We start from the raw sequence: 11,817 nt of genomic DNA on the forward strand, positions 1-11,817 counted from the left end.
GAGTCCCAAAAATGTATACAATTGTATCAGCTGATAAAAATTTTGAAAATGAAATATAATTTAATAAACACTGCCTTTATAATTATTCAAAGTGTGAGTATACATTTTTGGGGAACACCCTATACTAGTATAGGTTAATAGATACATACCTGTCTCAAGATGAGTTTCTGTTTCCCCTTTGTTCCATGAAATGTTATTTTTATTTTTCCAGACATTGGAATATTTGCTTCTGTAAAAGAGGAAAAATCAGCTCGGACTCAAAAGAGAAAAAACAGTGCTGTTATTAATCAGGCTGGGAGAGAAGAGGCAAATCAAGCCAGTTGCAAAATTAGGAAACATTATTTCTCCTTGTTGGGAGAAAGAACAGCACCAGATGTTAGACCCGTGGAGTCAGACCTGACCTTGGTTCAGCAACTTCAGTACTTGAGTTCTGGCTAAGAAAGAATTCAGAGCTAAGACTCAAATCGATAAGAGAAAGTTTATTTAGGAAGTCCCAGAGGTAGAAGAAGTGAACTGCAGAAGAAATGGGCTCAGGAAGCAAGTTACAGAGGCATAAGAGGGCCCTTGGAGCTTAAAAGAGAGAGGCAAGGAAAGTGCAGCTGGGGGAAGGGGTGGGGAAAGGCCAGGGTGTGCTCAATAGAGAAAGCCACACTGGGTCCTCCCTCTTGAGGGTATTTATCTGGAGGTCTGAGGGGAAAGTCCCAATAGAATATTTATCAGTTTTACAGGTGTGTCTTTCCAGGGTCATGTTCTCTAGGATTGGTTGTTGCCATGACAGGGGTTACTTGTCAATGTAGCTGGTCCTGAGGTCAGCCATGGCATTGCTTGTCTGGTTTTGTTGCTTTTCTGGGCCTGGAGCTGAAACACAACTGAGGCCTAGATATATTTGATGTCGGTCAGAGCCTCATTCTCCTGTGGGCTTAATGCTAAGGGTTATCCTTTGGCCCACTTGTGAGTTCTCCCTCTAAGGCAGCGGTAGCCAACCTTTCGGACCTCACGGACCATCAGTTGGTGACCGCTGCTCTAAGGGGTTCTAATCCACATGACTAGCAACATGCCAGGGGAGGAAAGGTCAGGGGGGTCTAAACTGAATGACCCAGCTACATGCTAGGGGAGGAAAGGTTACCCTGGGGGTGAGTGAGGTTCTTGTTTTCCCAGTTTTGCCCGTTGCTAAGCACCTGGGGCCTTCTGCCTTGGTAACCTTCTGTACCTGGCCCATTGTTTTTCTCTGTTCCTGTGTCCAACTGCCTACCACATACTCAGGTCATGCAGCAATTGTAAAATGCCATAACGATTTTCTCTTTGAGAGATTACAGCTTTCTTACCAAGAAAGTGCTCCAGATCCACTTTGCTATTTTTATTTTATTACTGGGGATACCCAATTGCTAAAGTACTCTCACTATATAGTAGTGTTCAACCTTTAATTAATCCCTGCCTCATATTCTCACCTCAGAAACAGTAAACATTCCAGAATTGTTTTCCCTTTCCTCTGAATCCTTCAGTTGGTACTCAACCCTTTACACAAGAGCTTCTCTCTCTCTCACCCATTACATTCCAACCGTTCCTGTGGAATAGGCTTGTTCCATGTCGTTTTTAGCTAGTAAGGCTTTAATACCTGAACTACCTATTGATCTGGATCTTTGCTCTTCCTTCTCAGTGAATGATGGAGATGATGTAGGTAGGCATCCTGCCCCTCCTAACTATTACATGAACATTTAGCAATCATTTAATTTCTCCTGTGAGCTGCTTCTTAAACCCTTGCATGGTTTGCAAGGAAGGCTAACAACAGAGCTTTATTTTAGGCTGTGATTTGTTGAGACTAGTTTAGTTGGACTCATACTAGGTGCCTTTGATCTTCGCCACTGCCCTGAGGTCAAAGCAGAGAAAGATACGGAGTGGTAATTTGGTAAGGTTTTTAAATGAAGATCTGTGTTAACAAAAGAAGGGATTATTAGTAGAAGAGAAGCAAAAACATTAGTAGAACTTTGAGAAGAGGTTTGAAGTTTTGGACAGCATGCGTTTGTTTCAGGCAAAATATTTATGTGGTTTTAAGAGAGACAGTTTAGTATAGTGGCTTTGGAACTAAATTACCAGGGTTCTAATCCTAAACCTGTCATTAGAATTGGGTGAACTTGGGGCAATTTATTTAATCTCTTTTTGCCACAGTTCCTTCATTTGTAAGGGAGGATAATGATAAAACCTACTATATAGGATTGCTATCAATAGATGAAAAAATATATGTAAAGTTCTTAGGTAATGCTTTGGACACATAAGTGCTTAGTAGATTTAGTTGTTACTATTATGTTGTAATTCCATGTTTTTTCCTATTACCCAAATCCAAAAATTGTGAGGATTTTGCCACTTTTACTTCATCCATTCACATAGCCCCCCTTTTGTAAATTGTTGATAATCAGGAGGAATTGCTTGGTCAACACGAAGTTTTGAAACTTAAGAAAGAGCAGGGCTGAGAAGTTCATTTTTATGGAAAAAAGGGGAATTTTCTTTTTTTCCCCTTTATTGATTAAAGTATTACATATGTGTCATTATCCCTCCATTGCCCCCCTCCCCCCCACTCGTGCCCTCACCCCCCTGGTGTCTGTGACCATTGGTTATGCTTATATGCATGCATACAAGTCCTTTGTTTGATCTCTCCCTCTTACCCTCACCCTCCCCTACTTTCCCTCTGAGGTTTGAGCATATCGATGCTTCTCTGTCTTTGGATCTGTTTTTGTTCATCAGTTTATGTTGTTCATTATATTCCACAAATGAGTGAGGTCATGTGATATTTATCTTTCAAGGAGAATTTTCTTTAATAATTATGGGAAGAAGAGCATATAGGATTTTTCATCTATAGTTGCCTTTCATTAAATTTCTGTTTGCTATTTTAAGTGCTTTATATGTAGTATCTTCTTTAATCCTCATAATAACCCTTTGATTGAGAACTATAATTATCAGCATTTTACATAGGAAGAAACTAAGGCTGAAAAATTGAGTAACATGTCCAAGATCATATGGGTAATAACTATCAGAGCTGACATTTATATTCTAGAAAACTGATAGCAAAGCCTATATTAGTAATTACAAAAGTATACCAAGTCTCATCATTATACTTAAAAATTCTTCCTGCCTTAATAATCCATCATAAAGGAGGGAGGAGATATTAATATGATGTCAGCAAGCAATGTCCAGGTTTTCCTAAGGCTCTGTGGAGGGAAATGTATTTCCTACAGTAAAATTTATGCCTAACAATTTTCATTTTAGTAATATTCTAAGCAAAATGAGACTCGAAGAACAAGAAGGTCCAGCATCTGTTATAGGGCTTCAAAGGGTTGGTTCAGAAGCAAAATAAACTCATTTGTCAGCAAGATGCGAATTAGAAGCTAAAATTTAAAAGTCACTCAGGAAAAATAGCAGGGGTTTTTTCTTCTTCTTTTTTTTTTTTAGTGTTCTAATAAGCTCTTAATTTAACAGAAGATGTGAAGAAAATGTTGAACTTCTTTGGAGTATTTTTGTACTTTAGTTCACACTGTATTTAATATGGTGATAAGTATCACTGGCTGTCACTGTAAACATTTTAATTGGTCCTTCTAGGCATACATGTAATTTTTTTTCTGTCAAAATAGTTTAATACCGCACACCTTTTATTTGTTTGTTTGTTTTAACACAGTAGCTTACTTAATCCATTACTTCAAAACTGGCAACATTATCACTTTTTAATATTTGCATGGTTTTCAAATGTTTAACCATTTTTCCAATTAGATTATTTTCAGCTTGTATTCATTATAAACCTTATCTGTGAGCATAACTCCGCAAATATCTTTTTTTTAAATATCTTTATGGTTGAAAGTATTACATATGTCACCTTTCCCCCCACTGACCCCTTCTAGTCTACCCCCAACCCCCACCCCCCACCCAAGGCCTTCACCACCCTATTGACTGTGTTCATGGGTTATGCATATATGCAAACCAGTTCTTTGGTTAATCTCTTTCCACCCGCGCCTTCCCTCTGAAATTCTGAAGTCTCTTCCATGCTTCTATGTCTCTGGATTAATTTTGTTCATCCGTTTATTTTGTTCATTAAATTCCATGTATGAGTGAGATCATGTGATGCTTATCTTTCTCTGACTGACTTATTTTGCTTAGCATAATACTCTCCAGGACCCTTCTGTCTCAGAGGGTAAGAGATCCTTCTTTTTTTTTTTTTTTTTTTACTGCTGCATAGTATTCCATGGTATAAATGTACCTGAGATTTTTCATTCACTCATCTACTGATGGGCATTTGAACTATTTCCAGATCTTAGTTATTGTAAATTGTGCTGTTATGAACATAAGGGTGCATACATTCTTTCTGACCAGTATTTCAGGTTTCTTAGGATGTATTCCTAGAAGTGAGATCACTAGGTCAAATGGCAGTTCCATATTTAATTTTTTTAGGAAACTCCATATTGTTTTCCATAATGACTGCACCCATCTGACCCCTCTCCCCACAGCGGTGTACTAGGGTTTTCTTTTCTCCACATCCTCGCCAGCTCTTGCTGTTTGTGAATTTGTTGATGATAGCCATTCTGACAGGTGTGAGGTGGTACCTCATTGTCATTTTGATTTGCATCTCTCTGATGATCAGTGACTTTGAGCATTTTTCATATGTCTCTTGGCCATCTGTATGTCCACTTTGGAGAAGTGTCTATTTAGGTCCTTTGCCCATTTTTAATTGAATTGTTTGCCTTCCTTTTTTTAAGTGGTATGAGTTCCTTATATATGTTGGATATTAAGCTGTTATCAGATATATCATTGCTAAATATGTTTTCCCATATAGTGGGCTCCCTTTTCATTTTGTTGATGGTTTCTTTTGCTGTGAAGAAGCGTTTTATTTTGATGTAGTTGCATTTGTTTATTTTTTTCCTAGTTTCCTTTGCCTTAGGAGACATATGGGTAAACATATTGCTACGAGAGATGTCTGAGATTTTGCTGCCTATGGTTTCTTCTAGGATTTTTATGGTTTCCAGACTTGCTTTTAAGTCTTTTATCCATTTTGAATTTATTCTTGTGTATGGTATAGGTTGGTGGTCTGGTTTCACTTTTTAAATGTATCTGTCCAATTTTCCCAACACCATTTATTGAAGAGACTGTCTCTACTCCAATGTATGCTCTTGCCTCCTTTGTCAAATATTTATTGAGCATAATGGCTTAGGTCTATTTCTGGGGTCTCTTTCTGTTCCATTGATCTATATGCCTATTCTTGTGCCAGTAACTGGCTATTTTGATTATGGTGGCTTTGTAGTATAATTTGGTATCTGGTATTATGATTCTTCCAACTTTGTTCTTCTTTCTCAAGATTGCTGCAGTTATTTGCTGTCTTTTTTTTTTTTTTTTGGTACCGTATGAATTTTTGGAGTATTTGTGCTAGATGAAACATGCTATTGGTATTTTAATAGGGATTGCATTGAATCTGTAGATTGCCTTGAGTAGTATGGACATTTTAATGATGTTAATTCTACTAATCCATGAACATGGTATATTCCTCCACTTTTTTATATCTTCCTCTATCTCTTTTTTCAACAAGGACAAGACTTTTACCTCCTTGGTTAAATTTATTCCTAAGTATCTTAATTTTTTTTGTTGCCATGGTAAATGGGGTTGTTTTTTTAGTTTTTCATTCTGAGATTCATTATTGATGTATAAAAAAAGTCATAGATTTTTGTGTGTTGATTTTATATCCTGCTACATTGCCAAATTCATTTATTAAATCTAGTATTTTTTTATGGAGTCTTCAAGAATTTTCTATGTACAATATCATGTCATCTGCAAATAATGAGAGTTTTACTTCCTCCTTTCTAATTTGGATGTCTTTTATTTCTTCTTCTTGTCTGATTGCTGTGGCTAGGACTTTCAGTACTATTTGAATAAGAATGGTGAAAGTGGACATCCCTGTCTTATTCCTGTTCTTTGGGGGAAATGGTTTTAGTTTTTGCCTATTGAGTATGATGTTCGCTATAGGTTTGTCATATATGGCCTTTATCATGTTGAGATATGCATCTCTATTCCCACTTTGCTGAGAGTTTTTATCAAGAATGGGTGCTAGATTTTGTTGAATGCATTTTCTGCATCTATTGATCATGTGATTTTTGTCTTTCAATTTGGGTATTTGATGTATCACGCTTATTGATTTGCGAATATTGTGCCAGCCTTGCATCCCTGGAATGAATCCCATTGGTCATGGTGTATGATCTTTTTAATATATTGGTGGATCTGATTTGCGAATATTTTGTTGAGGATTTTAGCATCTATGCTCATCAGAGATATTGGCCTGTAATTCATTTTCTTTGTATTGTCTTTATCTGGTTTTGGAATTAGGATAATGCTGGCCTCAGAATAAGAGCTTGGAAGTGTTCCTTCTTGTTTTTCTTTTTTTTTGAATAGTTTGAGGAGTATAGATGTTAGTTCTTCTTTGAATGATTTGTAAAACTCCCTTGTGAAACTGTCTGGACCCATGCTTTTGTGTGCTGGGAGTTTTTTGATTACTGCTTCTATTTCATCAATTGTTATTGGCCTATTTAGGTTTTCTGATTCTTCCTGATTCAGTTTTGGGAGATTGTATTTTTCAAGGAGTTTGTCCATTTCATCCACATTGTCCAGATTGTTGGCATATATTTGTTCATAGTATTTTCTTACAATCCTTTGTATTTCTGTGGTGTCAGTTGTTACTTCTCCACTTTCGTTTCTGATTTTATTTCTTTGGGTCCTCTCTCTTTGTTTCTTGATGATTCTGGCTAACGGTTCATCAATCTTGTTTATTTTTCAAGGTTTCATTGATGTTTTGTATTCTTTAGTTTTAGTCTCTATGTCATTTATTTATGCTCTAATCTTTATTATTTCCTTCTCCTTTTACTGGGGTTTTCTGTTTGTTTTCTTTCTAATTCTTTGAGTTGTAGGTTTAAATAGTTTATTTTTATTTTTTCTTGTTTTTTGAGGTAGGCCTGTAGTGCTCTGAATTTCACTCTGAAAACTGCTTTTGCTGTGTCCCAGAGATTTTGGGTTGTCGTGTGTTCATTTTTTCCAGGAAGTTTTTTTATTTCCTTTTTGATCTCATTGGTAATCCATTTATTGTTTAATAACATGCTATTTAGCCTCCATGTGTTTGAATGCTTTTGAGTGTTTTACTGTAGTTGATTTCTAATTTCATTCCACTGTGGTCTGAGAAGATGCTTGATATAATTTCAATATTCTTGAACTTGTACAGACTTGTTTTGAGTCCTAACATGTGGTTTATCTTTGTAAATGACCCATGTGCACTTGAGAAGAGTGTATATTCTGCAGCTTTGGGATGAAATGTTTTATAAATGTCAATTAAATCCATCTGATCCAGTGTGTCCTTTAGAGTCACTGTTTCCTTGTTAATTTTTTGTCTAAAAGATGCATTCAGTGAAGTCAGCAGGGTGTTAAAGTCCCCTACTATGACTGTATTGTTGTTGATCTCTTGCTTAATGTCCTCTAGAAGTTTTCTTTTTTTATATATATCTTACTGATTTTTTTTACAGAGAGGAAGGGAGAGAGATAGAGAGTTAGAAACATCAATGAGAGAGAAACATCGATCAGTAGCCTCCTGCACACCCCCTACTAGGAATGTGCCCACAACCAAGGTACATGCCTTTGACTGGAATCGAACCTGGGACCCTTCATTCTGCAGGCTGACTCTCTATACACTGAACCAAACCGGTTAAGGCGTCCTCTAGAAGTTTAAAAAAATATATTTAGGTGCTCCTACATTGGGTGCATATATGTTTACCAGGCTTATATCCTCCTGTTGTTTCTTGTGATGGCCTTCATTTTGAAGTCAATTTTGTCAGTATTGCAACCACAGGTTTTTTCTTTTCCATTTGCATGGAAAATTTTTTCCATCCCTTCACTCTCATCCGGTGTTAGTCTGTTGTTCTGAGGTGGGTCTCTTGTAGACAGCATATAATTGGGTCATGTTTTTGTATCCATTCAGCTACCCTGTCTTTTGTCTGAAGCATTTAATCTATATTTACATTTAAGGTTATTATTGATAGCTACTTACTTATTCCCATTTTAATTTTCTATGCTTATGTTTCTTTATTTTTTCTTCTCATTCCAGCAGTCCTTTGGCATTTCTTGCAGTGCTCATTTGGTGGTTATAAACTTTTTAGCCTTTCCTTTTTTCTTTTTGGTCTGTGAAGCTCTTTATTTCACCATCTATTTTGAATGAAAGCCTTGCTGGATATAGTAAACTTGGTTTCAGGTTCTTGCTTTTTCATTACCTTCAATACTTCATGCCATTCCCTTCTGGCCTATAGAGTTTCTGATGAGAAATAAGCTGACAGCCTTATGGGAGCTCCTTTGTTGGTAACAAATTGCTTTTCTTTTGCTGCCTTTAAGATTCTCTTTGTGTCTTTAATATTTGGCATTTAATAATGATGTGTCTGTGCATGGGCCTCTTTGGGTTTTTCTTGCTTGGGACTCTCTGTGCCTCCTGAACTTGTGTGACTTTATTCTTCACCAGGTTACGGAAGTTTTCTGCAATTGTTTGTGTCTGGACATGGGTCTGTTTGGGTTCTTCTTGTTTGGGACTCTCTGTGCCTTCTGGACTTGTGTGACCTTTTCCTTCACCAGGTTAGGGAAGTTTTCTGCTATTATTTCTTCAAACACATTCTTTATTCCTTGCTCACTTTCTTCTCCTTCTGGCACACCTATTATGTGAATATTGTTACGTTTCATGTTGTCCCACCCTTCCCTTATGCTGTCCTGCTTTTTTAAAATTATTTTTTCTTTTTGGTTCTCTGATTGAGTGATTTTTTTCTCTCCCTGTCTTCTAAGTCTGATCCTCAGTTTCCCCTAATCTGCTGTGTATTCCTTCCAATGTGTTCTTTATTAGTACTCTAGCATTCTTTATTTTCCACTGGTCTTTTTTCATAGTTACTATATATTTTCTCATGCTGTTGAGTATCTTTGCCATCATTATTCTAAATTCTACATCTGATAAATTTCTTATCTCCATTTCATTTAACTCTTCTACAGAATTCTCTTCTTCTTCTTTCATTTGGGGTTGTTTTTTTGTCTCCCCATTTTGGCTGCCCGTTTGGGTTTGTGTCTATGTATTAGATAGATCTGCTATAATTCCCAATCTGTAGTGCAGGAGACAATGTCAGATGCTGTTTCTGACTAGCCCTGAGTCCCTTGTTTGGAGCTGTCAGCAATCCACAGCTTGTGGCTCCCTCTGCTGGGGCTGGATGCCTTTGGAAAGGACCAAATTGTGTGCCAGGCTCTGCTTTTCCTACCCTCCCCCTCCCCCAAGAAGGAGATCTGCCAAAGACTCAAAGCTTCTGGAGATCCACCTCTGCCTGCAGTCCAGTTGTTATTCTCAGAGTCTTAATTTGCCTTAGGCTATAGACCACAGAGTGGGCCGAGAAGTCTTTCAACAGGGTGGGGTAACTCCCTTCCCTCCATGAAAAAACCTGAATAGCAAAGATCTGCAGAGAAATAAGTCCTCCACAGTGTGAGGTAATGACTCAGCATAGGAAACCAGGTCGCTGCCCTCTGAGCTCCAACCCCAGATCCCCCAACCCTGGACTCTCCTCACAGAACTCCAGTCCACTTTGCCCTCCCTCTGTCAGAGCCCAAGGTGAGTGGCTACACATGAAATTTTTGTGCATTTGCCATTTAGCAGGGTGCCTGCACCTGCGTTTCCACCTGTCTCTGGCAGCAAATATCAACCCTGCTGCTTTTCACAGCCAGATGTTTTGTGGGCACCTTTCTCAGTTCTGATACTCTGGGCTGGGGAGCCCACCTTGGGATTTAGACCCCAGAGTTCTCAGTGAAAACTCCCCCTCCCCAAATATGAGATATCTCTCTGGACCTTTAGTTGCTGTCTGTGGGAGCCAGGCCAGCCCCTTTGTGCCTCTGCACTTCCTACCAGTCTCTATGTGGTTTCCACTTTCCCTCCTTGGTTTTCCGGGTTATCTCCAGCTAGTCTTCAGTTGATTTTCCAGGGTTGTTTTTCTGTATTTTAGTTATATTTCTACTTTGGTTCTGGGAGAGTGTCAGTGTAGTTTCCACTTACTCCACCACCATTTTTATGTGTACATATACAAATCGTTCCTTTACTCCCAGCAGTGGAGTTTGTGGTTCACAGGGTATTTAGAATTACAGTGTTTAAATGATGCTTCATGTAATTCTAAATTTGGATCAACCTAGTGTCCATTTTTCCATGACCTTGCTATTTTTTCTAAAATCCTCACCCAAGGATATTTTTTCTATTGATTTCTAGAGAGAGTGGAAGGGAGAGAGAAGAGAGAGATGGTAGGGAGGAGAGAGGGAGGGAGAGAAGAAGAGAGAGTGAGAGAGAAACATTGACGTGAAAAAGACACATTGATAGTTTACCTGCTGCATGCACCCCCACCAGGGCTGGGGAACCTGCAACCAAGGTACATGCCCTTGATTAAGAATTGAACCCATGACCCTTTGGTCCACTGGCCAACCCCCTAACCACTGAGCCAAACCAGCCAGGATACCGTGATCTTGCTATTATGGGGCATCATCAGACTTTTAGATCTCCCAATTCAGTTACTGTAAAAAGGTATTTTTTTTGGGGGGGGGTTTGCTTTAATACATATCATCATAATTAGTAGTGAAGTTTAGTATATTTTGAAAGGTTATTTCTATTTTATAGTTAATTGTTCTTGCTTCGGTTTCTCTCAGTAAAGTGGAAATCTTAGCCTTCAGAGGCAAAAATCAAAGTGAAAAAGATGGCTTTTTAGTTAGAGAAATGTGGATTCAAAACAAAACAATGCTCTCGCATCTAATAACTGAAATTGGGCAAATGATTTGACCCCTGAGCATCAGTTTTATATTGAAAGGAGAGAAGAACTACATTGCAGATCAGTACTGAGGATCAACAAGTGGTGTGTATAAAGCATCCATCACATCAAAGTTCTCAATGCCTGTTTGTTTTTTACCAACTGCAGCTGTCATGAATCCCCTTCCTAGTTTGGATACTGGAAGAGAGGGAGTGGCAAAGGATGTCATGCTATGAGAGGTCCTAACTGGGAAACAGAATAGTGAGTTCCCTGGCTGGGGAAAGGCCAATGCAGCTTTATAGTGGCAGGAGCTGCCAGGCTCAATCTGTGTGGTTGTTATTCTTTGTGTTTAGGAAGTTCAGGCAGAATCCCAGGGGCTCAAAAGAGGTTCTCCTTGGTTGGTGTGGCCCTTTCTTGGCTCTGAAAAGTTGTACTAGAAGCAGGAGGAATTGCTCAGAACGTGTTTGAATAATCTAATGTCAGGACCACATTGTCAGATGGCGAACTAGTCAGAATTCCTGCAGAAATATCTGGTCTTCTACACCAAGTCCAGTGTTGTTCATTGGGTTTCTTCAGGGCTTGGATTTCTTCAGACTCCCTAAACTCTCCTCCAGTTTGTGTGGGTATGGGATCAGTATGGGTGTAGTGATGCAAAATAGGTAGGAAGCAGGAGTGGAAGAAAAAAAAAAAGCTCATATTAACATAAGTAATTTTGGGAGCTCCGAGGCACATCTGGTTTCCTGGCTTCTTTTTCTTCTTCCAGATCTGGTTTATATGGATTTTGCAGTTTTCCAGCAGAAATCTTGAGAAGCACTAACCAGTTCAAAACCATGGCCTTTGTAAGTTGATGTTTCTTTCTCTCTCTCTCTCTCTCTTTTTTTTAGATATTGTTAATTTCTAGGTTATGCATACATACTCATTTCTTTTTTAAAAAAATTTTGTTTTATTGCTTAAAGTATTACAAAGAGTATTACATATGTTTCCTTCCCCCCCGCCCCCCTTG

At 38.3% G+C, this 11,817-nt stretch overlaps 2 protein-coding genes across 4 annotated transcripts in view; one reads left to right on the forward strand and one right to left on the reverse strand.

Annotated features, from left to right (window-relative positions):
• Nucleotides 1-1,586, reverse strand: part of LOC102242444 (baculoviral IAP repeat-containing protein 6-like) — a 7,908-nt gene extending 6,322 nt beyond the window's left edge. Inside the window, exon 1 of the mRNA XM_014540310.1 lies at nucleotides 1,560-1,586. Coding sequence (XP_014395796.1) covers nucleotides 1,560-1,586 — 27 coding nt within the window. The remainder of the gene's footprint in view (nucleotides 1-1,559) is intronic.
• The window catches only part of LOC102240533 (zinc finger protein 14 homolog), a 46,087-nt gene that overhangs the window by 758 nt on the left and 33,512 nt on the right, over nucleotides 1-11,817 (forward strand). For all 3 annotated transcript variants that reach the window (XM_005866984.2, XM_005866985.2, XM_005866986.2), the window contains exon 2: nucleotides 11,578-11,653. In XM_005866984.2, the coding sequence (XP_005867046.1) occupies nucleotides 11,645-11,653 (9 nt within the window). In that variant the 5' untranslated portion in view covers nucleotides 11,578-11,644. The remainder of the gene's footprint in view (nucleotides 1-11,577; nucleotides 11,654-11,817) is intronic.

Source organism: Myotis brandtii, unplaced genomic scaffold (genome assembly GCF_000412655.1).
Source record: "Myotis brandtii unplaced genomic scaffold, ASM41265v1 scaffold241, whole genome shotgun sequence".
Classification (NCBI taxonomy): domain Eukaryota; kingdom Metazoa; phylum Chordata; class Mammalia; order Chiroptera; family Vespertilionidae; genus Myotis; species Myotis brandtii.